Raw genomic sequence first — 25,397 nt, 5'->3', positions numbered from 1 at the left:
GAAGACATCACCCAAGAGAGAGCTAAACCCCTGACAGTAGGAATTGCCTCCATACCTTCACCATGGGTACGTACTCCTCTGGTGGAGCCGGCTGTATCTTACTGGACATTTCTATGACTGCTTTCACCAGCCCTGTTACATTCTCGTAGACTTTGTCGTTGGAGCGGTCCAGGTTGGCTGTAGGAGGGGGGCTGATTTCCTGCGGCTGAATCTGGAAGCAGAGAAGGGTTGTTTAGCCTCTTGTCCCCAGCAGATGGGGCTCAGCAACTTCCCAACCTCCGCAGACAGCCGGGAAGGTCTCATACTCCCAACTGCCCCCAGCCCAGCCCTGTCCCGCCGGGACCCCTGTCCTGGCTGAGCACGCTCGCTCCTGGACTGATTTCCTTTAGTTCTTCTGGCTGAACCAGAGCTGCGAAATGACACTGGGGAACTTCTACCACGATTTCCCTGAAGAGCTTCCAGTGTAACTTCCACAACAATCATTTGAGGAATGAGGAGTAGAGAGTACTTGATCGGTCTAAGTGCTTCATTACTGATTAAGGCAACACGTATCAGGTCCCTTGTTCCACAAAGTTGTGCTCCAAACCAGTGTCAGGGTGCACAGTTAACATACTGATTCAGTGAAGAAAGACCAGTACAGTCCACACTGCTGTTTGGCCATTGAAAACTCACAGCTAATTAGCAGAAATGGTGTCACCAGGTGGGAAACACCAAATGTTTCATCGTTTGTTTCCAATAGATCAGAAAAAACCCCAAAACAGGTTAAAAATCCTGTTGTCTTTACTCAAGCAAAACGATCTTTGAGTCAGATCTGTCTGGAGTTAATCCTGGGTCAGAAAAGAAACAAACTTTGAAAACATCCCCTGTAGGTCATCCATATCTCTGCTCCTGAACTGTGAAACTACAAGTACCCCAGTTCCCTGCAGCTCTTCCCTGCCATGGGAGGCCTGAGGAACCACCCAGCAGGAGCAGAATGTTACAACACTGCTTATTTCCCACTGGTCACGCAGCAGACGTCCACCCTGCTGATGTGAGGTGGCTCATGGAACTTCCGCCCACCACAGTTCTTAGAACTCATCCTAGCTACAGAGATGTTTCACTGGAAGCATCTGAGACACCACCCTAGTGAGGAGTAGAGACTCTCCAGCTACCCTGTTGGGAGTGTGTCCAGAGGAGACAATGAAGAGGATCAGAGGGCTGGAGCACCTCTCTCCTATGAAGACAGGCTGAGAGAGTCAGGCTTGTTCAGCCTGGAGGAGAGAAGGCTCTGGGGAGACCTTACAGTGGCTTTCCAGTATCTGAAGGGGCCTACAGGAAGCTGGAGAGTGACTGTTCACAAGGGCAAGGAGTGACAGGACAAGGGGCAATGGGTTTAAACTGAAAGAGGGGAGATTTAGATTAGATACAAGGAAAAACTTCTTCACTCTGAGGCCCTGGCACAGGTTGCTCAGAGAAGCTGCGGCTGCACCATCCCTGGCAGTGTTCAAGGCCAGACTGGATGGGGCTTTGGGCAACCTGGGCTACTGAAGGGTGTCCCTACCCACAGCAGGGGGGGGTGAAACTAGATGATCTTTGAGGTCCCTTCCAACCCAATCCTGTCTATGATTAAACTATAAAATACTGAGGTGAAACTCTGCCCAAGGAGGAAGTGCAGGATTTAGTGCACGGTGATTCCACTTGGCTGCATTTCTCTAAGTGAGGATTTACAGAGATTCAAGCCAGCACATTGATCATTTAATGCTTTAGGAGAAAGATCATTGCAATTGCCTCAATCACCAGTGAAACGCTGCCATTCTAATCGGTTTCAGCAATCAAGAAGTTAAACAAGTCATCTGGCAAAGTCACATGCAAAGACATTTTGGCATAGGGCACGTACACACACGCTCACGCACTGCTTACCCTCCATGGCTATGGTTGAGCAGAATGTGGGGGAAGGTTAAAGAAATTTACCAAAAGAAGGGGAAAAAAGAAAAAAACAATATTAATAAAACTCAGCAGGAAAATAAAAACCAAAAACCAAACCAAACCCAAAAACATGTGTAGCAATAAGAGAGACCAGTTAAAAAGCCTGCAACAAAAGTGCATCCTCACCAGTACTGGCAGTCATTCGTGTTAGCTCTTGGCCCATCTGGTAGGGCAGCACCCTGTGCTGGCGACCTGCTGTGCGCCCGAGGAGGAAGTGGAAGGATTTGCCATGCACCCATGCGTACCTTTTACTCAACACATGGGGAAGAGATCATGCAAAGCTTGACAGGAGCAAGCCAGGCTGGCGAGCAGCGAAGTTGTGAATGGAGTAGAGGGGCCTCTGCAACGGAGGGGAAACGGTGTGTCCTGTGGAACCCTGGTCCCTTCTGCACAAACAATCAGCACTCAGTAGATTCGTATTCATCTGAAGCTTGTTTTGCTTAGAGAAATTCTAGGACATACACGGCCATCTAACTTGTGCAGCTCCTGTTGGCAGTGACTCATCAGAGTCGTGGCTGAGAACTACCAAGAACCCATTCTAGATGGATCATACCCACCCCCTTAATTCCCTTCCATTTCAAGAGTATGGACATCTGCATTTCTTTCACAGAAACTCTTTGCTTTGCTTATACCCAAGAACTTCATTCTTCTTCACGTGGACTGGCTGACTTTGCCCCAGAGAGTAGCAGAAAACCACATGTTTCCTGGTTGCGTGTCCTAAGGGCTGCCAAGGGCAAGCAGTTCAATCCTCTTATTTTAATCTGTATTCTGCAGAAAAGGGAGACTGAAATGGGAGCCTCAAATGGGCATAGAGAGAAAGGGAACTCTGAAATGAACCCCTGAAGCATCTGCACTTCAGGACTGCAGGCTTAACCAAAGCTGTATGCTATCAAAAATAATGGGCTGTTTTCTTGACGGGGCATAAACCAATCCAATTTCAAGAAACTCTTGACAGAGAAAACAAAATCAGCCCTTCTTTTCTACCATAGAAGCTCTTTAGCTCACAAATACTGTTCACTTGCTATTTGTGATGATTTCAGCTGCTCAGGTTTGTTTGCTGTTAAAAAGATGGATTTCAGAAAACACGTTTCACGTTCCAGTATCAGCCTTCAGAAAGGAAATTCTAGAGAAGCCGAGTTTAGCACCACATCTGTTACTGCTTTTTGATACTCTCTGAGGGTTGGCAGCTTCAGAAGCACTGGCATCAGTTCATAATAACCCCGCTCAGATTCACTACTGCTGCCTATTCATCATGTTTCCTGAAATACTTCAATAATCCCAGAACATGGGAGCAAGAGCTGAGACCCAACTGTGCTCAGCAGACGGCTCTGATGGCAAGTTTTGGGTTTCATGGTTGGGAAAACTGGATCTTTTTGTGTATTCTCCTAAACTACCTACAATACACGTTGCTTGCTACAACAGCTGTGTCTTCTACAACATGGATTCTCATTCTTTACTACAGGCCTGGCAGGACGCTCTCCTGTGAGGAGCTGTACTATTAGCACTAATCATGTTACAGCAGAGATTGCTCTGGCACATTTGTGTTCTAATACAGGCTCCATCTTTCTCCTCTGGGGAAACAGCTCCAGCCCAACCACATCACCTCCTTGGGCTCTGCTGATGGCATCAACTGACAGAATGGGGGAGCAGGAGTGATGCTGCTTTAATCCCCCGGTCAGTAATGCTGCTGTCAGACCAGCAGGAGTCGTTGTGGAGGAGTATTTGTCTAGCTGCAAAGGTTGTGAAATAAAACCCCGGTGTGTGTAGCTCAGCTGCATTTCTGTTAGAGTATTACTGACAGAGAATTCCCAAGCCCTATTACGTGCAGCTGCTGGAAGCTGCTTCATTGGTTCCCCCCTGGGAGGCCCTGAGGTCACTCAGGTTTCTGTTTCCCTAGAAACACTCAGGTCGCTCCTAGAAAACTCAAGTTTGAATTTTGATTTTCTTGCCTTAGCAAGATACTTCCTTCCACAGTAGGAAGTATCTCAACCACAGGTCAGACAGCCCATTTCCCCTCTCCCCTTGTTCCCCAGAGCTAGGAGAGTTTTTGGAGCTTTGGTGCTGCAGGAAGAACTTTTTGGACCATCACAGTTCAGCCATGTCTCATTCTTCTGTGACAGATGATGGGAGATTTTGGTAACTGAGAACTCTGTGTGTGGTCCTTTCTGTTTAACAAAGCTGCTGAGCAGGGAAGCTGAGTCCATATGGGGGATCTCATATGCTCTTCAAACTAGAGCTAAGCTCACCTGGGAAAGGTTCTAGGTGAACAACATGCTGAATCACAGTAGCGGAGGATATGAGCCTACCAGTTAACTCCCTGCTTCCCTGGAGAGCTGCCAATGCATATTTACCCCATGACAACATTTACTTGGGAAGTTCATAGTCACTTCTTTCCACAGTCTCTACTCCAGGAAGAATGGATGTTTAATCCTCTGAAGGACACTTCACACCACACTCAGCAACGTACCTTCACACCTTCGTTGTAGCTGTCCACAGGGCTGTTCAGGCTTGCAAGGCTGCCCAGGTGGCTGGGGGCTCCAGGGCGGGGAGGTTTCTTTGGTGGAGCTGCATGATCTGGTTAACAGAACCATCTGCAGTTTAGAGGACTGACACAGCACACCTACCCTGGTCCCTCAGCACTACAAAGCCTACACGTGCTTTACTATACTAGCAGAGGAGACGTACATCTTTGTATGTCTTAAGAGTAAATCCATGATTTGTCAGAGCTACGCTTCAAGCTGAGTTTCTCCTGAAGCAATGTAGACAGAAAGGGGTGTGGGATTCTCACATTGTTTCTGTCTTTATGAGAACAGTAGGTATGTTTCAATAAGATACTTCAAAAATTCCTCCATGGTGCAACCGCTACTCACAGCATACCAACCCCAGACCTGAGTACTCACCCCTTCATACCACAGCTGAGTGCCACACACACAGCAATTATGTCTGGGAAAGTGAGACTTCTCCATGGCAGAAATCCTGGCTGTGACTGATTCACTTTGAGATTGAGAAACCTAAATTTAGGTGTCTACTTCTGTTTTACATGTCTGAACTCCACAGGCGGTGAAATCCTACACGGTGACTCAGCTTCCTCTACACACTTCCCCGCCTGCCCATGAAAAACTGCTGACAACAGCTCTGGGGGCTGCCCAGGGAATTTAAACACACAGTGCACCCTAATACCTCTGTGTAGCTCTTTGGAATTGATTCCACCCCTTGTGTGAAAATACTAGCAAAAAGGGTTGCTCACTACTCCTGCTAGAAGAACCAAGGATTCAAGGTGACCACGTATGAGTTTGCTGCTTACCTGGCTTACCCACAGGCTGATATATGTGCTGGTTACCAGCCTACAAAACAAAACACACAGTTAGTTGTCATGGTGCTCACAACTTCCACCAGCACAGTCTCAAACCCTCAGAGCAGCCAGTTCTCAGCACATTTCCCAACACTTAAAACCGCATCTGTGTTCAGCACCATGAGCTAAGCTCCTAACTCCAGGTGTAGTATTTATAGAGTAAGAACAAGAAGTTTCAGTATTGCTCATCAACAGCCCTGTCCTCCTCGTTACTGTTTATCCATCACTAGTAATCAAATGCTGGGGTATATTCACCATCAGTTTTAGTCTGTATTTGGAGATGGAACTGCAGAAGCCACAGTGGTGAAGGCAGCAGCGGTGCAGCCATTAGAAGACTACGGGACCATGGCACCGCTGACTGGGTTCCACAGCAGTAACAGATTTCTAAGCTGGCTTTGTCTCAAAGCTATTAATTAAGGTCAATTTGCTTATTCATCTGGCAGTATTTAATAATAGATTGAGGCCACTTTTCTTGTAATTATATTTAAAACACCCTCAGTTGCCGAGGCGAGTAGTGGTGTGGGCATGACTGGAACCAGAGCCCTCCAGGGCAGTGTTCAGGGGGGTGTCCAGTTCTGGGCTCCTCACCATAAGAAGGACACCAAGGTCCTCCAGTGAGTCCAAAGAAGGGCAACCAGGCTGGGGAAGGGGCTGGAGAGCAAATCCTATGAGGAGCGGCTGAGGGAGCTGGGGGTGTTTAGCCTGGAGAATGACCTAACAGGAGGGTGTAGAGAGGTGGGCAATAGACATAGAGAGCTGGATAGACTAGAGACCCTGGCAGTCATGAACCAAAGGAATTATAACAGCAAGTGCTGAATTCTCCACCTGGGTCAGGACAATCCTCGTTACATGTACCAACTGGGGGACAAGAGGCTGGAGAGCAGCCCTGCAGAAAGAGATCTGGGGGCTTGGGTCAATGGCAAGGTGAGTGGGAGTCAGCAGCATGGCCTGGCAGCAAAAAGGTCCAACCATGGTTCTGGGGTGCATCAAGGACAGCATAGCCAGCCCATCGAGGGAGGTGACTGTCCCACTCAACACAGCACTGGTGCAGCCCCACCTCGTGTGCTGTGTGCAGTTTTGGGCACCTCAGTATGAGGAGGACATCAGAGTGTGTCCAGAGGAGGGCAATCAAGATGGTGACAGGTCTTGATGTCAAGACTGCAGGAAGCAGCTGTGGTCACTTGGTTTGTTTGGAGAAGAGAAGGCTGGAGTGTGACCTCACCACAGCCTGCCCCTTCCTCAAGGGGGACCGTGGAGTGTGAGGTGCTGATCTCTCTTTGGTGACCAGCAATAGGGCATGAGGACACGAAGTGAAACTGTGACAGGGGAAGTTCTCATCAGACATTAGGAAAAGGTTCTTCACTGAGAGGGGTGGTGGCTCCCTGGAACAGGCTCCCCAGGGAACAGCACTGAGCCTGTCAGAGTTCAAGGAGCACCTGCATGATGTTCCTAGTCACATGGATTAATATTAGGTAGTCCTGTGAGGAGCAGGGAGTTGGGCTCAGTGATCCTTATAGATCTCTCCCACCTTGAGATACTCTGGGATTCCATGAAAGATGAAGAAACTGTTTGGTCCTAACCAAGTTTACAGTTTACACAAAAATTGCAGTTGTCATGTCATAAGAAGCATTACAACCCCAAGAGTCCCATTTTATGCAAGCATAGCTGTTTGGAGGACTTCCCACTGCAAACTGAAACACTGAAGGCAGGGAGACGTTAATAGGTCTGGCCCTGAAACATCTCCAAAGGCATTTATTTTTAAAATAAAACCATTTTTCTACAAAGCCAGAATACTTCTTTGCCTCAGACCTAAGGAAGCTACTTTTTCAGCTGATGCTCAGACTGCTTAGAATTCACTTTCAGTGGTACAGACCGGCAGTATTCACTTCAGTTCCCCTTCAGCTCTGGATAATGCTATCACAAATCACCACCTAAGAAGGTTACTTCTTTTCTGACCTTTTCAGCAACTATTTTTGAAGAACTTGCATGAAACACACCCAGGTAACAGAGACAACAACAGCACACTTACTGTTCTTAGCTTCTCACCCCACAAACACCTCATTTTGGTGAGGATACCAAGCAACCTGCACAACAACACACAGAAGGTCTGCAGGAGACCTTCTATACCGACCTGAGAAGGCTCATGCCTTCCCAACTCCCTCATCCTTCCACTAACACACTGGAGGGATACTCTACATCGTAGTCCAACAGTTATTCAAAGCTTCAGCCTGGCATTTTTAGGAATTCCTGTTATGGTTTAAAAGTCACAGGCAGATCTGAGAGCGGCTCCCATGGTGAAGGCTGCTGGGCGCTCCAGGGGGCCGCTTTCAGCAGCTCAAAACTCTGCCAAATTTTAACTGCAGGAACTGGAAATCCCCACATTAACACTCTACATCAAGCTAATTCCTATCAGTGTATGAGGGAAAACTGGGGCAAGAAGCACAACCTTCACAAAGTCAAAACTACTTCACAAAGTCTACTGTCTAGAGAGAGTTCTAGCAAGAACTTCAGCCAAGTGAATGTTTCAGAGCAGAAACTTGATGGCTGGAAATGAAGGAGCACGTTCACCATGACTGTAACTACAGGCTTCAAAAATCATATTTCACTTTCAGGAACCAGGAGTAGATATAAAGATCCAAAGTCCTGAAGGTCTTCTGCTGCCACCAGGAAGCTGGGAAACTCACTGGCTGATCGTTTCACACACTGTCAGACAGCTGCTCTCTAAGTTACAAAATCATCTGCTTCCTGCCAGCACCATCAGTCAGGTCAGTAACTTCCATTTGTGTTGTTAACCTTAAGATTTCAAACCTGGTAACTCTGGGGGAAAAGAAAAGGGGGGAGAGGAAGGAGAATAAAATTCCACCCAATTCTTGTGTTTTCACTGCCAGAGAATTGTGTATTTAAGGTGTATGTCAAAAGAACATGCACACAGTTACACAGCCATGTGCCCCTCAGTCAGGAACTACGACAATGCACATGGTGACTTCTCATTTGTACCACTGCACCCAAGAACAGGATTGTGGATTAATCCTCCTCCCTCCCAGTGACTCTGAACTGTGCAGATGCTGCTGCTCTGAGCAGGAATCAGAGCTGCTGTGCTTTCTGTCCCTGTGCCAGCTACCACAACTGCTCAAACAGAATGCCACTTTGAATCACAGAATCTCCTGAGTTGGAAGGGACCCACATAAGGATCATCAAGTCCAGCTCCTGGCTCCACACAGGACCAGCCAAGTCAGAGCATGGGACTGAGGGCATCATCCAGATTCTTCTTTAGCTCCGCCCAGCTTGGTGCTGTGACCACTTCCCTGGGGATCTTGTGACAGTGCCCAACCACCCTCCCAGTACAGAACCTCTTCCTAAGATCCAACCTAAACCTCCCCTGTCGCAGCTTCATGCTGTTCCCTCGTTTCCTCACTTTGTGAGGAAGATGTAAATGACACCTCAGTGAACTAGATTCTGTGTTCTTTGTTACACCAGACAATTACTTCATCCTAGTTCTCCAAGAAATGAGTACTGCCTGTTTGTCACCCTCTTGATGAGAAATTGAGATTGACTCACATTTCCTACAGCCAATGAAGACAGTCAGAGCTGTATTCTGGGTGTATTAAGAACTGTAAAAATGCAAAATCAAATTCTGGAACTAAAAATGTAGTTAGCATCAATTTGAGTCTCTTTTTAAAGCTCTTTTTGTCAATGATCACTAAATGTTTTCTTCACACTCTTTCAAAATGATGTGTGATAGAGTACTACCCTGTCTGGGAAGACAGGACCTCCCTCACCAGCAGTTTGGAATCTGGGTGTTGTATTTTGTATCGTGGCCCCAAGCAGTCAGGCTGAAATCAAGCAGTGAGTGAACCCAGAACACTGTACTTTAAACCCACTGCCACTGACAGCCACTGATTTGAACCTCTGACACCACTTCTAAATCTCCAGCCTCTCTCAAAGCACCCTCAGGAACAGCACAAAGCACAGCAGTACTTCACTTGCTCTAACATAAAGGTGCAAAGCCATAATGATAACAGTAACTAATGGCCTTCTCTGATTTCATGGAAAACATCTTAGCAGCTCCCAGACATGTCTCCAGAGACTGTGCCACAGTGTGCCATTAATATACTCATCACAGAATCACAGAGTGGTTTTGGTTAGAAGATTCTGCTCTTGAGCACTGAGACCAACCATTTACCCTGCCCTACTTGGACCAACACTAGACCAAGTCACCAAGTACAACATCTACTCCTCTTTTAATCACCTCCAGGGATGAGGATTCAACCACCTCCCTGAGCAGCCTGTTCCAATATCTGACAGCTCTCTCAGTAAAGAAATTTTTCCTAATAGCCAACCTAAACTTCCCCTGATGCGACTTCAGACCATTTCCCCTTGTCCTGTCACAGGCTACCAGGGAGAAGAGACCGACCCCCACCTCACTACAACCACCTTTTAGGTAGTTGTAGGGAGTGATGAGGTCTCCCCTCAAGTCTCCTTTTCTCCAGACTAAACAATCCCAGTTTCCTCAGCCCCTTCTCATAAGATTTGTTTTCTAAACCCTATCCAAAACTTTGTAGCCCTTCTCTGGACACACTCAAGCATCTCAATGTCCTTCTTGCAGTGAGGAGCCCAAGCATCCCTGATTGCACTTTGGCTGCAAATGCAGAAGTCCCTAAATTATTCGGTAGCGAAGAAACACGAAGTCAAACCAGGAGTTTACAACTGAACTAGGGAAGTGAACTAAAAGTATGAACTATTTCAAAGGTGCTGCCTGGGGACAAGCAGTAGATGAAGCATCACTAACAGTCCGTAGCCTACCACCCCCCTTTCCATGGGTATGATTCAGAGATTCCAATGCTAATTAAACAATTGGAGAAATGCTTCTTTCTTAGTTAAGCAGACAGGAGGTAAGCCAGTGAGAAAGAAAACCCCAGCTGCAGCTGCTGTCTGGCAGTAAATGAATGGTGATGGGGTTGATTCCATTTGTTTCAGAGCGGATCATTTACCCTGAACACATTTCTGGGTAATACAATAGTAACATTTACATTCCTTGTAAAAAAAAACCCCAACCCTTCAGATATTTAACCAACTGCAAAAGTTATTTTAATCCAGCTTCCTGTTGACAGAACTTTGGGAAAGCCATCTCCATTTTTAAATAAAAGGCCAGATTATACAGCACAGAACATTAAAATAAAATATATTGCAACATATTGGTGCAAATGTTTTAGTATTTGTTACAACAGCAGCTCCAAGGACAAAAAAACCCACCCCAAACCGAAACCAAACCCCTCCAAACTGCTGCGTGAACAATTTTGCCCAGGCTGCTGTTCCCACAGAAGCTGAGCCTCTTGGAAAGTCGTAAACTCATGTTAATAATAGTGGAAAAGTTTAGCAAAAGCTTTAAATCGTCTCCCAGAATCAAGAGAGTGCACAGCACGTTCTACCAGGAAACTGAAGAAAGAGTTGGGAGATGAAAAAAGATCCCCCCCACACTTACCGGGCCCTGGAGACCTCCGTCCTCTCGGTCGATGCTGCCTCTGGAGAGCCGCACATCGGGTTTCTGGAAGAGAAATGGAAACGTTCACTCCGTGCTCTGCTCAGGGCTTCACACAACCTAAGCTTCAAATCGTTATAAAGGCAGAAAAATACTGTTCCAAACTCGAGACTGACAAATACAGATGTCATTTCGGTGCAGCCTCCACGCCCCCGCCGCCGCGATACGAACTTCTGCAGCCGGAGCTCCCGCAACTCCTGGCAGCCTGTCTGACTGCTTCTCACCCTCCCCGTTCCCAGCCCACGTGTGAATCTGCTCGTTACAAACACTGACAGTACCGTTTCCCTAGCACAGCACTGGAAAACCTGCATTGTAGTTTTCTCCAGGGCAGCCAAAAAGTTGGGGGGTTTTCTTCAGGAAAAAAAAAAAAGAGAAGAAAAAAAAATATGAAGAAAAAAAATAAGAAGAAAAAAAAAAGGGTGGTTTGCTTCTCAGCAGCAAAATTTCAACCACAGGATGAGAAGGGCAGCGCATGAATTCCCGCTTCCTGCCTGAGGACGGCTTATATGTACTTGGCTTCCTCTCCGAGCCTGCGACGGGGCCAATTACCCCGAGCTCTTTAAACACTGCGTTTGGCTACAGAAAGCTAATAAAGACATCCAGATGCCCTGTTCTCCTGACACAGGCAACAAACTCATTTCTACTGTCAACAGAGGGACCTGGGACTTGATGTTGTTAAAAGTAAAAAAAAAAATAAGACCTCACCAATTTTATTTTTCACACTGAAACTGGTCGGTTTTGTTTCATCACAGAATCACAAGGTTGGAAAAGACCTTTAAGATCAAGTCCAACCATTCCTGTCCTATGCTAAACCATACCCCTAAGTACCTCATCTACCTGTCTTTTAAACACATCCAGGGATGGTGACTCAACCCTCTCCCTGGGCAGCCTGTTCCAGGTGCTGACAACTCTTTCAGTGAAGATTTTTTTCCCTAACATCTGATCTGAACCTGAAAATCCGCAGCAAATCCAGGTATGGTGTGTTTATTCCTTGAGGCCAGCATTAATTACATGGAAAAACTGGATGTGAAGCAAAGGGTAACGCTGATCTCAAGACAGGAGTTCAGCACAACCAGACTGCTTTCCTAGCGTGCTAATCCTGGCACATAAACCCAAAGGGGATTTACCCAGCTCCTCGATGCACTCCTGCAAGGCTGGCTGAAGAGCTGATCGATAGGAATGAAATGCACATCCTACACCTGTGCACATACCATTTCCCTGCACGTCTGTGTGTGTGTGTGTGTGTGTATATCTCAAAAATGGACACTCAGAGCAGGAGAATCAACATTTTTTATTTCAAGAAACATAGGCGTGTGCATACTGACTCTAACCTGACTGACCCCTTGTTCTTTCAGGGTCAGTTTTGGAGGGGGCAAATATATCCATTTCTTGTTTAAAACCACTTCAGCTCCTTTTCCTTCTTCCTGAAAAGCACTAAAGAATAATTCCAACTCACATGTCCAGCTAAATAACCCTAAAAAGCCAGCTGGGCAGACAGAACTCTTGCAGATCAATACAGTGATAGGGGCTTTATGCATATAAATATAAACATACATATAAAATATATATGTATTAAAAATATATCAATCTTTTTCTCATTAAAACCACTCCAATCATGCTGGTAGTCTGTCAGAAAGGCTTCTGCTTCACATTGTCATTTGGTCTTGGCAGACCTGAGGCCCAGCCAGAGACAATCGCTGCCTGAAAGAACTTGCAGATTAAAAATAGACAGATTGTACTAGACAGGGAAATATTTAACCCTGTCTTAAAGAAGAACTGAAGCAGATGCAAGGAAGAGATTTCCCAGTGGTTTTCTCCTGGGAATTTTGTGACAAGTTTTATGATGAAACCTACCACCACCAAATCTCCAGTTTGTTTCTTTCCTTCATTACACTGAAGGAATTTTTTCTTTTTTCCAAGTCTCATTTGATATGAGTATGTCAGATACTTCAGCAGACACCTAAAGTGAGTTGTGATTCTCATATTTTTAAGCTGAAGCAAACAGTGATCCTTGTTTCCCTATGCACACAGCTAACTACACACCCATTACACTGATGCTCACAATTTGCCTTTGGTTCCTGTTAAGTCTCTAGCCAGGGAAGCGCCCAAAGTCTCTGGAAATAGTCAAATATTATTTTATCTCAGGGTCTTGGATGTTCTTTTAAGGATGCATCAATCCAGAAACACACCCTGTGCCAGACTCCAAGGATAATGCCATGGGGAGCATTTTGAAAGGTTCCCAAGCACAAAAATACCCACTGGTCCAAATCAGGTCAATTAACAGACAGAACATTCCAGCCCTCCCCTCCCTGTCTCACTAACAAGGTCCTCCCTTTCAGCATCTAAACTCTCCCAACGCCCAATTCTACCACCTCACACCACAGCAACACTTCAATTGCCCGAGTCACCACCAGCAGCAAACACACAGTGTGCAAATGGTCTTCACCTCTACTAAACCATATCCCCAAGTACCTCATCTACCCATCTGTCACATATCCAGGGATGGTGACTCCATCCCCTCCCTGGGCAGCCTGTTCCAGGCCCCAACAACTCTTTCAGGGAAGAATTTTTTCCTAACATCTAATCTGACCCTGCCCTGGTGCAGCTTTGTGCCATTTCCCCTTGTCCTATCTACTGTCACTTGGCTGAAGAGACCATCACCCACCTCTCTACAACCTCCTGTCAGCTCTGTGTAGGTGGTGATAAGGTCTCCCCTCAGCCTCCTCTTCTCCAGACTAAACATCCCCAGCTCCTTCAGCTGCTCCTCAAATGATTTGGCCTCCAGACCCTTCACCAGCCTGGTTGCTCTTCTGGGAACAGGCTCGAGGACCTCAATGTTCTGCTCGTAGTAAGTTGTCCTTGCAGTGAGATGTCCTTCTTGAGTGTTAGTCAGGCATCTCAAAGAACCTCACCTGAAAGTAATGATGCCAATGGGCAATGGCAAACTAGAAGGCCCACAAGCAGTCTGTACACCTACACAACCCACCAGCATCTCCCAATCTGTGTATTTCCATCTTAGAAACAAGGATTGGACATCTTGAGTGGTACAGAAACACAACTTCAAACACTTTCCTCCTCCTGCCCCATCAAAACTCGGATTGTTAGGAACACAGGGAACACCAAAGAAATACCTGACACACTTTTACGCCCAGTGACTAAGAAGACCCCTGATGATACTTCTGGTGACTTGACTGTTCTGATGAATTCCAACAACTCCCATTTCAGCAAATGATACTGTGATTTATTTATCTGTGTGGTGGTGGAAATTTCAAAGGACAAACTGTTTTACAGTCAAGGTGCTACCCAAGACCAAACTCCCCTTGTGTTTTTAAACATTATTTGGCAGCAATTCTTATGTTTTAAGAATTTAAAATTTAGTTTTAGCCCCTCGTGCTGGCATTACCTCACAATGCATTCCTGATTTTTCACACAGAGACCCTTTAGATGTGTTTAATGCAAAACTCTCTAGGTCAAAAATAAGCCTCTCACCAAAATCAACCTGTTTTGTACCTTGCACACCATGGTACAGTCCCAAAGCACACCATTCTATCTTTCCAGGCCTTGTTATGGCCCTATTCCTCCATGGCAGCCCAACCAAAAACAATCACAGAATGATTTGGGCTGGAAGGGACCTCTGGAGATCATCTAGTCCAACCCCCCTCACAGATCAGTATCACCTCGAGCAGGCTGCACAGGAATGCATCCAGGCAGGTTTGAATGTCTCCAGAGATGGAGACTCCACAACCTCTCTGGGCAGCCTGTTCCAGTGCTCTGTCACCCTCACATTACAGAAGCTCCTCCTCATGTTTAGCTGAAGCTTCCTGTATTCAAGTTTATGCCTGTTGTCTTTTGTCCTGGCACAGGGCACCACTGAACAAAGCCTGACCCCATCCTACTGACCCCCACCCCTCAAGTATTTATAAGCATTGATAAGATCTCCCCTCAGTCTTCTCTAAGCTAAAAAGCATCAAGTCCCTCAGCCTCTCTCCATAAGAGAGATGTTCTAGTCCTCTCATCATCTCTGTAACCCTTTTTTGTACCCTCTCCAGTCGCTCCCTGCCCTTCTTGAACCAGGGAGCCCAGAACTGCACAGAATATTCCAGATGAGGCCTACCACAGCCTCCTCTGACTGCAGCTGCTACCCTGGTACCGGCTGTACGGTCAGATACAGAGAGCCTCCTGGCTGGACAGGGAACGATCCTTGCTGGGAGGCAGCTAAGGGGGCTGCAGACTGGGTGGGAGGTTCTGAGGTGCTCAGTGTGTGTGCATTTATGGAAAACATTTCTGGCACTTGTTGGAGCACAACTGTATCGAGGGTGTACATACAACAGGGAGATGACTTGGAGAGGGGGAACCCTCAAGCTATCCACTTGGTTGTGAAGCCCTCAACTTGAACGTAGATAGTAAAGAGTGTATCTACAAAGGCCTTGCTTAACACTCTTGTGCTGCATATGACTGCTCCAGTAAATTAAACCTGTGGAAATTGGGAGACTGAGGGTATCAGCTTTACCCAAAAAAGCTGTCACTTTGTGTGTGTCTTCTTCAAGCCCTGAACTATGGTGACAGATCATCATTAAATGTGTTTCATACTCATTGTATGACAGGACTTGTTGTACAAACCACAGAAGCACAGAATTTTAGGGGTTGGAAGGGACCTCAAGAGATCATTAAGTCCAACCCCCCTGCCAGAGCAGGTTCCTTGGGACAGAAACCCCAGTGCTCCCAATTTTTTCCTTCATGGAAGCACCAACTGTGCTAAAACTAAAGCACAAGTTTGAGCCTTTTCTGCTTCTAATCCATTCATCATGGACACATACTTGAGGGAGGAAATGCATGTTAAAAGCTTGCAGAAAATGGATCTTTCTTTCCTAATAAATAGTTTACTATATTAAATCTTTCAGAAACACCAAAAAGACATTTCAGACAGGATGGATACACTGACAAACTGGAACATAATTGCTTCATTCCCAGTATTTCTGGTCACTCACTAATAAAAGACCACGTAAATCCCAGAATTCTCAGGACATGCCAAACTGGAATGTCTCAGTGGGATTTTCTCAGGCTAAAAATTCAAATCTTATTTTAGCAATGGTTCACATTAATTATATTTGAATTGCAGTTCTCAGTGTCAAAATAGGACAAAACCACAACTATGTGGGAATTCCAGAAAAAAACCAACCCCAAGCTTGATAAGGAAACTATGTGAGTTATTTCTTCTCAACCCATCAGAGGAAAGGCCCATAAATTTCTCAGTGCATGTCTCTGTCTGGTGAGGAGTTGATACAAGGCTTGCACAGATCTATTTCTCTTTTATCTGATTAAAAACAACGCCACAGAACAGCAATACAGCCACAGAGAAAGGTTCAAACTGGAAACTAAACAGCACTGAGGAAGCAGGTAATGAAACAGCTCCAGAAGCAGCAAAGCGTTCAGAGATAGTTACAGCGCCAAAAGTCACGGTGTAGAAATGAACTTCACTCCAATGCTGAACTGAAAAGGTCGCCTTGGACAGGTACTGAATGACACAGAGTTTCTTTCCTACATTAAATCATGAAGCAGTTTGATTAGCTGGGAGTTCAGTAAGTGCTCTCGCCACTGGTTTCCTATCTCTTGCCACTGGTTTCCTGTCTCTCGCTGCTGGTTTCCTATCTGTGCTTACAGGTAATTCTCTTTTTGGGTCAAACTCTCTAGTAAAATTCACCTCTTCTAGAACCACAGAATCACAGGATGTCAGGGGTTGGAAGGGACCTTGAAATATCATCTAGTCCAACCCCCCTGCCAGAGCAGGATCACCCAGACTAAATCACACAGGAACACATCCAGGCAGGTTTTGAATGTCTCCAGAGAAGGAGACTCCACAACCTCTCTGGGCAGCCTGTACCAGGGCTCCATCACCCTCACAGTGAAAAAGTTCCTCCTTATAGTCACTTGGAACTTCCTATGCTCCAGTTTGCACCCGTTGCCCCTTGTACTATCGCTGGCCATCGCTGAGAAGAGCCTGGCTCCATCCTCCTGACTCTCACCCTTTATATATTTATAACATTAATAATAAGGTCACTCCTCAGTCTCCTCTTCTCCAAGCTTAAGAGGCCCAGCTCCCTCAGCCTCTCCTCATAAGGAAGGTGTTTCACTCCATTATCCTGGTGTTCCTGTGCTGGACTCTTTCAAGGAGCTCTATCTATGTCCTTCTTGAACTGAGGGACCCAGAACTGGACACAATATTCCTGAAAATAAATTAATAAATTAAACGTTCAGGATAGTTCTTGGCAGCTCCAAACTTCTGCCAAGACCCCACAAGTAAAAGCATCCTCTGTGGGGCTTTCAAAATTATTTTAGCTCCATTAATTAACTGATCTGCTTTTCAATTAATTCTGCAGACAAGAAGTTGTGGCTGGAAGACTTTCTGGTGATGCTGCCCACGTGACTGAGGTGGAAACATCACAGGATAAATAAGAGTGAAGACCTCAAGCCACGAGACTGCAGCACCTAAAAAATCCCAACAGTAAGAGCCCTTACAAAGAAGACCAGATCTCTGCTTGTTTGATGTAGCTTGTTTTTACTGCAGCCATCTCAGCCCTACACCTGCACATGCCCTGGACAGAGACTGTCAGAATTCTCTAGGTACCTGTCTCAAGCTTTATGTGCAGTAATACTTTGTCTTTGCTTCAGCTTCTCAGAAACAATTCAGGTGTTTGTGTCCTCCTTCCTGGAGATGCTGGCATCCAAAGCAGTTCTAGCAGACAGCATGAACGCCCACGAGTTCAATCAGTGTCCATTAAAGCTACCAGACTAGTGTGCAACCTCCCCTCTCTCTCAGGGGGTGGGAAGGAGCATTCTGGGAAAAAAGTCCTCCAAAATCACCCCTCTCACCTCCAATTCTCTTCTCACCTCCCAATTAAACACTTCTTTACTCTTCAGTTTTTATACAGCAGATGTATTTTCATCCAGGAGCTTCCCATGAAGAGAGATCAGTTTGTTTTCCCTTTTTTGAGCACTATTTCAGAATTCTGGATTCTGTTAAGGCTGCAGCTTGCAAACAAAATTTCTGGTCTTTCAAGTACCACCACATCACGTGTTCTCCAAGGGCCTGTTTCAGGCAAACTGCTCACACAGATACCATCCTCTCCAAAGACGGGCAAATTTCCATTTCAATGCCACTGCAATTTATTTCTCCATCTGGGGTGCCTCTTCTAGCACACACAGCACCAGTGCTGCCTGTATGTGCACTGACATGCTTTGACTTGGGGTTTTATTTTCCCCTGTAGAAGCAGCAATAAATTTCAAGTCACAAAGCAAGTTGGTGTCACTCTGGGGAAACAGAAATTGTCCTAACAGACACCCCACCAAGGAATTTTCACCCACCTTCACCTACTTCTCTACAACCTCCCTTCAGGTCAGTGTAGGTGGTGATAAGGTCTCCCCTCAGCCTCCTCTTCTCCAGGCTGAACATTCCCAGCTCCCTCAGTCGCTCCTCATAGGATTTGCCCTCCAGCCCCTTCCCCAGCCTGGCTGCCCTTCTCTGGACTCACTGGAGGACCTCAATGTCCTTCTTATGGTGAGGAGACCAGAACTGGACACAGCACTCGAGGTGTAGCCTCACCAGTGCTGAGTACAGGGGCACAATCACCTCCCCAGACCTACTGGCCACACTATTTCTGATATCCTTCAGGAGACCTACAAGGCCTCCCAGAGTGACTCCCTACAAGGACTTTTCTACCATTTTGATTTCTTCAGGGCTAAACCTAGAATACCACATTCCTTTTACAAGAAACACCCATCTATAAACTGAAGATTCCTCTGCCATACATCCTGCTATGGGTTCAAACACACCCTGTGGCCATCGTTAGCTCAGTTAGCTTTTGACACGGTGTATAAATCTGTGACAGGCATTCACATCCAATCCCCACAGTACGTACAGTCAAAACATTAGGGCACTAAGCAAAAGAACTGAAGGCTCTTACAAATCCCAATTCCTCATTTTGGCCACTTAAGTTCATGTTTATTTGCCCTACCACTCTGTTTTTTACCTTTTTAACCATTTAAGGGTTTTATATCAACCAAATCCAGCTTGTGAAAGCTGCAGAGCTGTACAGCTGCTCACTGGTTCACCTGTGGTAATTCTCCTTTGAGTACAGGGTGGCAACAGAGATGGTGTCTCCTTGCAATAAAACTAATGTGTAATGAAAACCCAGGAACTGTTTCCCAAACACAGGCTAAGACTGTATTACAGACCAAAAGAATAATCAGCAAATTCCTCCTTAAGCAACAATTTTAGGGACAGTAAACATCCTAATGGTCCAGAGGCTCAATCAAAACAGAGCAACAACACTACAAGTTATTATCAACTATTTTGCAGTAAAGGCCAGAAAGTTCAGTTTTCTGCAGAAAGCTCCCCCACAGTCTAGTGCTACCTGAAATCACAACACATCACTCAGTAGGCATAGTAATTCCTCAGAAAGTTCCTGACTGTCTTGAAAGTTTTAACTGACAATGGGATCGGTCTGACCTCCCGGCCTCATGGAAGTCACAAGCAACTTGTGCCACTCAAGACCAGAAAAGCTAATGCCCAAATTAGGGAAGAAATTTTCCTTTCCCCTCCCTCTCTTCAGCTTGTAATAAAATGGACAAAGCAATTTGGGTACAGCGGTTTCTTCATGGTCATCCAATGGCAAACTGCAAATCCCCACGTGCACCTACAAGGAAACCAGCCAAAAGCAAGCTTCTACATCCTTTAATCACAAGATGCTAAATTGGGCATAATCTGGATTTTGGCTAGAACATGTACTGGACATAAGGGTATCTATCAGTCACTGTCAAGAGCTAGTGGAGATTTATCCTACCTTGGTTGTCTTTATAGCCATCAGCCGTTCTGAACAGCTCTGAATACCATACATAACTAAACCCCTAAGAGACTGAGATGATTCAATTGGCAAGGAGTAAGGTCTCTGTAACATCATCTACATACAAGATCTGCTCTCCATTTCCGCCCACTGGCTTCCTGTAGAATAGAGCATAAGTTCTTATTTTCAAGGAACTCAATGTCTTGGCTTCAGGGTCCCCAAAGGACTGTTTTGTGTTCTGTGAGACAAACCTGACCAACAGTTCTGATGTCTAAAGTAAAAGTCATTTATCTTTACAACTAAGATTTTCCTGGAGACCAACTCCAGACAGCACAGAGACCTCTTACAGAAACCACAGATCATTGTTGTCATCACAGAATCACACAGAATCACACAGAATCACAGGGGTTGGAAGGGACCTCCAGAGATCATCAGGTCCAAACCCCCTGTCAAAGCACGGTCCCTATGACAGGTCATACAGGTTGGTGTCCAGATGGGTCTTGAATATCTCCAGAGAAGGAGACTCCACCACCTCCCTGGGCAGCCTGTCCCAGGGCTCTGTCACCCTCACTGTGAAAAAGTTCTTCCACATATTGGTGTGGAACTTCCTGTGCTCCAACTTGCAGCCATTGCCCTTTGTCCTGTCTCCCACAGACCACTGAAAAGAGGTTGGCTATTTCCCCCTGTGTCCCACACTTGACATATTTATAACCATTGATCAGATCCCCTCTCAGTCTTCTTTTCTCAAAGCTGAACAGCCCTAGTTCATTCAGCTTTAACATATGACTGATGTTTGTCACCACTGTAAATTATCCACCTGTCCCATGAGGCTCGGCACTCATGCTTTCCCCAGAACTTCTACTGCATCTGTAGCCACCAGCCTTGGGTAAGAGGATTTTAACAGAGAACTTGAATTTTCACGACCAAGAAGCCAGAGTTTAACTAAAAAACATGAGTGGCACCACCAAGAAAACATGGAACTGCAGAGCAGCAACAGAAGATTCTACTGCCAGTGCATGTCTTCTTTCTCCTCCTGGCAATGTTCAGAGCCTTTTTCCAAACCTCACAGAGCTCGTTCTTAAATTGCATCTTTCCACTAATGTGTTTCATTATTCCTCCAGTGCAAGACTGCTTACAGCTCTTCCTACAGGTTCTTAGATTGCTGATGGTTATCCCTTTTTTAGGGGTAAAGTACACACAGATCTATCTCCTTAAGAACAGACAATCTCCAGACTGGCACAGAACTATACCCACAACTTCCCACGCATAAGTACTCCACTGGATAAAGTGAGACTGAGTAAAAACTCCAGCTGTTCAAAGCATTTCTAACACAGGACTCACTTCCTAGCTGAAAACAAGTTAAAAACTGTTTCCAAACCTACGTTTTGGTAGTGACTCCTATGTTCAGTAAACGCTCTCGATTCACAGAAGTGATCAGTTTTAGCAAGCTGCAATAAAAAAAAACAAAACAGAATGAACAAAGAAGCACCAGGAAACAAAGTATTACCAGGAATCGTTCCTCTTTTTCAAGCCAGCGCTGATCTTCTTCCATCTCTTGCTGCTGCCGTATCAATCTCTCCTCCATAAGATGTGTGGGTAGAACCTGGCCCATTCCTCGTATGTCCAAAGTGCCCGAATCCTACAAACCAGAGTTAGGTTTACTCAGTCTCACTGACTGAGCTCCTTCAGCTCCTTATAAACTGAAGCAGACCATTAGAAGAAACTCTTTCCAGATCCAAGTATTTTATCTGCCTTGCTCCTAATCACTGGACCCAAAGAGATGTGAACAATTCTTTTGCTGTTTTTCAGGAACGTCCTCACTTCATACATCGCACTTCATTAAGTTTGGACAACAAAAGCAGATTTATCAATGTAATTTTCTTGGTCTTGAGCAATAATGTAACTAAAAGCTGCAAGACACATTTTTTTACTCCAAACAAACATGCTTTTCAATTTTAGCTGACACTTGCAAAGCATGTCACAGAAACACTTGAAGTGGATTTTTGAACAAGTTTTTATGCATGTCTTAAGCTCACACTACTCCACAGACCATATCCTAACACTGGCTGGAAATCATTAGCAAAAATGACTATTTTTAAAAAAGCCAGGGGGAGTTTGGTAATGATTTCACTGAGATTGTTTTCAGGCAACCACCTTCCCAAGCTTTTGTGAAAACTTGGGCTGTAACTTGTTAGTACCAACACGTGCAAAGCATTCCTAGGCTTCCACCAACACGACACAGTCACACCAAGTTGTTTTTTACAGTCAGTAATCCACAGGGATGTTGAACTTCTTGGAAGTACAACCACTAACTATACACAACAGCTTGGCAGCAAGTCACCATAGTGTATGAATTCAGTATGTGGCCAAATCAACCAAGAGAAAAGCAGAGGTAAGCTGACTTGGACACCGATCTGCTCACCTGAATTTAACAGGCAAGCCTCAGTTACCACTCAAATACTCATTAGAGGTACAGGGAATAGGGCAGTGGTTAGAGAGGAAACATATTGAAAGCAGAAGCTGCACAAAGTGAATCTTTATGGGAGCACAAAATGAAATGAATGAAGTATAAAATACTGGAGATAATCAGGAAAAAAAAGAGATGGAAGGTTCAAGGAAAAATTAATTTGATGTTCCATGCAGCTGTGCAATCACCTAACAGGAATACAACTCACGAACAGCCTTGCAGACCATTTCACTTTCAGTTCTGGATAAGTTATGGAGAAGTCCCAAATTCTTTAGCTATGCTGGCTATCTCCCATGAGAGGTATTTTTAAACAGTGATGATACTACATATTTCTACATGAATGTTCCCATCTCTATTACCAGCAATATGTTTCAGTAAAGTATTTGCTGTCACTCACCTAGTTAAATAACTTCATTAAGAATCTGTTAAAGACCATGCTTTATGCCCATCCCATAGGAGGATTCCTTTCAGAAAGAACAGGATTCAGTCATGACTCCTGTCCCACTGCAGTAAGGCAATTTTAAGAATACCAGAGAAATGCTTATGTTTTCCTACAATAGCCACCAGATGTACCTAACTAATAAAAGATGTGTATTTATGTGTAACAACAGATGTGTCAGTTCATGATACCTCCATGTTTGGTTGCCACACTGATATTTCCTGAGGCCGATGGTTCCAGGAATCTGTCTGATCCAAGAGGGAAGCCTGCCCAGGGTAAATGCTGCCTGCCATGGCTGGTATCCCATGAGAACCTGGGTAGCCAGACACCTTTAGGGTTTAAAAAAGAAAACCAGAGTTATATTAAGAAAGTATGTTTTAACCTTTGCAGCAAAGATCAAAGTCCTTTGATGAATAAAAATAAATCTACTGATATATTTGCAAGAGCTACAGCTGCAGAGCTCACCCTCCCTGCACACATCACCCTACAGAGCCATATAAAAACGTCCCCCCTGGTGTATGTTACAAGCTTAAGTCTTGATTGACAGCGTGTAATTAGTGTGCTTAGCTGCACAGCCTGAGAATGTCTCCACAGGAAAATCAAAGTCCTTTGAACAGATCTGAAGTGCTCACTGAAACAATGAAAACCTCCCTCTCTCCACAGAAGAAAAAAAATCATCTTGACTGAGACTGCTGTGTGTAGCTGTAGCTTTGAACAACCCCAGGATGCTCTAAGTACTTCCACAACAAACTTTTGGTTTACATATTCTCAGCAGTGTTAGGAAGAAAACCCAAACCTGCAAGTATTCAATGTGTTAGATCTAAAGGCAGCTATCAGGCAACAGGAGATAAAAATGTGTCAGAGAAACATCAGGGAGCAGAGTATCAATAAGCCCAAGGGAAATCCATCCAGAATTTTTTCCTGACATCTAATCTGACCCTGCCCTGGTGCAGCTTTGTGCTATTTCCCCTTGTCCTATCTCCTGTCACCTGGCTGAAGAGACCATTGCCCACCTCTCTACACCCTCCTGTCAGGTCAGTGTAGGCGGTGATAAGGTCTCCCCTCAGCCTCCTCTTCTCCAGACTAAACCTCCCCAGCTCCCTCAGCTGCTCCTCATAGGATTTGCCCTCCAGCCCCTTCCTCAGCCTGGTTGCCCTTCTCTGGACTCGCTCCAGGACCTCAATGTCCTTCTTATGGTGAGGAGCCCAGAACTGGACACAGCACTCGAGGTGCAGCCTCACCAATGCCCAGTACAGGGGCACAATCACCTCCCCAGACCTACTGGCCGCACTGTTTTCGATACAAGCCAGGATGCCATTGGTCTTCCTGGCCACCTGGGCACACTGCTGGCTCATACTCAGTCTGCAGTTTGTTCTGATACAAACCAAAACCCATTTAACAGAACTCAACAAAACCAAACAGCATAAGCAGTGAATCCACACCTCTGCCCCCAGCTGCAACTGAGTTATAAACACTGTATTTGAAACTAAACCAACACAAAGCTTTAAATGTAATACCTGGTAGTGATTTGGCTGTACCATATGCTGTGGACTTGGGTAAAACCCTTCACTGGATCTCGGACTGGGGTAACCAGGTCTACTGGGCTGTAAAAGGAATGTTGAGAATCTTTAGAAACAGAAAAATAAACCCAGAAAATTACTCCTCGGTGAGACAAACATTTACAGGTGGCACATCACAAAAGTAAGTTAAAAAAACCCAAAATAAATAATCTCAAATGACTAACATTTCTTTATACAGTTAAATTCATGTTTTCCTCTCTTTTTCATGGAAATGGAGGCAGCTGAATTGTTTGCTAGGTATGTCAATAAATAATGCTTGCTCGGTGAATTCTTTGTGTATATTTAATTGCTTGCTCTAAATGACCTGCTCTGGGGCTGTTTAACTCTAGAGAGGATGTAAGCTAAGAACATAATTCTTTATTAACATTTCCAGCAAACACAGCATTGTTTTTAAGCTCACAGTCTGCAGCACATACTGTTTTCCTCTTAATTTGTTGCTTTCGTGACCGTCACCCAAATTCTTTGCTTCAGTCAGAACACAAATCAAACCAGTTTGCTCAGCATGACTATTTCCATGTGTTATTCTGAGGACTAAAGTTAGTTCTGATAATTAACTTCTGTGTAACTAATTGCCTCAACATTGAAGGGGCTTTTGATCGTATTCTGAATTCCAGGGGTCACTTCCATCATCCACGCTCTGTTCTGCAGCCCATTCCCAGCCAAGAAAAAAACCAGGACAGAAGTAGCTCCAATCAGAAAGGACAGTTAAAGAACAGGTTTGGAGAGTCTTTATCTGCTTGTCTCGCTTTACCCCTCCAGCAGAAAGACCACACTCCACATTTAATCAAACAAGATGTATAATCCTGGAATACATGAGAAAAATCATGGGAAATTGGAATGGGATTATTGGGAAAATGGCATGCAAAGGAGTTTGGGTTTCTGCACACACCAAACTGACACCCTCCTGCTAGAACAGGTATTGAGATTTCAGACTGTTGAAAGAATTAACGTTGGAAAATGTCATTCAGAATAATACAGTTTTATATTCCAAGCAGAAGTTCTCTGTTACTTTGCTTGATATTAACCTCCAAAGGAGTGTGTGTGTATATATGCATTTTGATTTTTTTTAAATGAGGAAAGGTGTTACTGGATGTTTCAAGAGCCAAAAAAATCAACCCAAGAGGGAAAAATCAAACCCCCAGACCTCATCACCCCACATATGGGCTCCTGCAGTCCTTGCAGCAGTTAGAGGTGACCAGCACTTTATTTTAAGAT

At 45.1% G+C, this 25,397-nt stretch overlaps 1 protein-coding gene across 26 annotated transcripts in view; it reads right to left on the bottom strand.

Annotated features, from left to right (window-relative positions):
• Positions 1 to 25,397, bottom strand: part of PTK2 (protein tyrosine kinase 2) — a gene marked incomplete at its 5' end in the record, with an annotated part of 172,637 nt that overhangs the window by 2,957 nt on the left and 144,283 nt on the right. For 10 of the 26 annotated variants that reach the window (XM_084260372.1, XM_084260373.1, XM_084260371.1 and 7 more), the window contains 8 exons: positions 56 to 211; positions 1,900 to 1,908; positions 4,433 to 4,539; positions 5,270 to 5,309; positions 10,800 to 10,862; positions 21,204 to 21,335; positions 22,794 to 22,931; positions 24,120 to 24,206. In XM_084260372.1, the coding sequence (XP_084116498.1) occupies positions 56 to 211; positions 1,900 to 1,908; positions 4,433 to 4,539; positions 5,270 to 5,309; positions 10,800 to 10,862; positions 21,204 to 21,335; positions 22,794 to 22,931; positions 24,120 to 24,206 (732 nt within the window). The remainder of the gene's footprint in view (positions 1 to 55; positions 212 to 1,899; positions 1,909 to 4,432; positions 4,540 to 5,269; positions 5,310 to 10,799; positions 10,863 to 21,203; positions 21,336 to 22,793; positions 22,932 to 24,119; positions 24,207 to 25,397) is intronic. The other 16 variants (XM_084260376.1, XM_084260374.1, XM_084260375.1 and 13 more) reach the window with 3 other exon arrangements.

This window comes from Gallinula chloropus, assembly GCF_964237585.1.
Source record: "Gallinula chloropus genome assembly, chromosome: 2".
NCBI lineage: Eukaryota > Metazoa > Chordata > Aves > Gruiformes > Rallidae > Gallinula > Gallinula chloropus.
The sequence above is the reverse complement of the archived record's forward strand: the minus strand, read 5'-3'. Positions and strand labels throughout refer to the sequence as shown.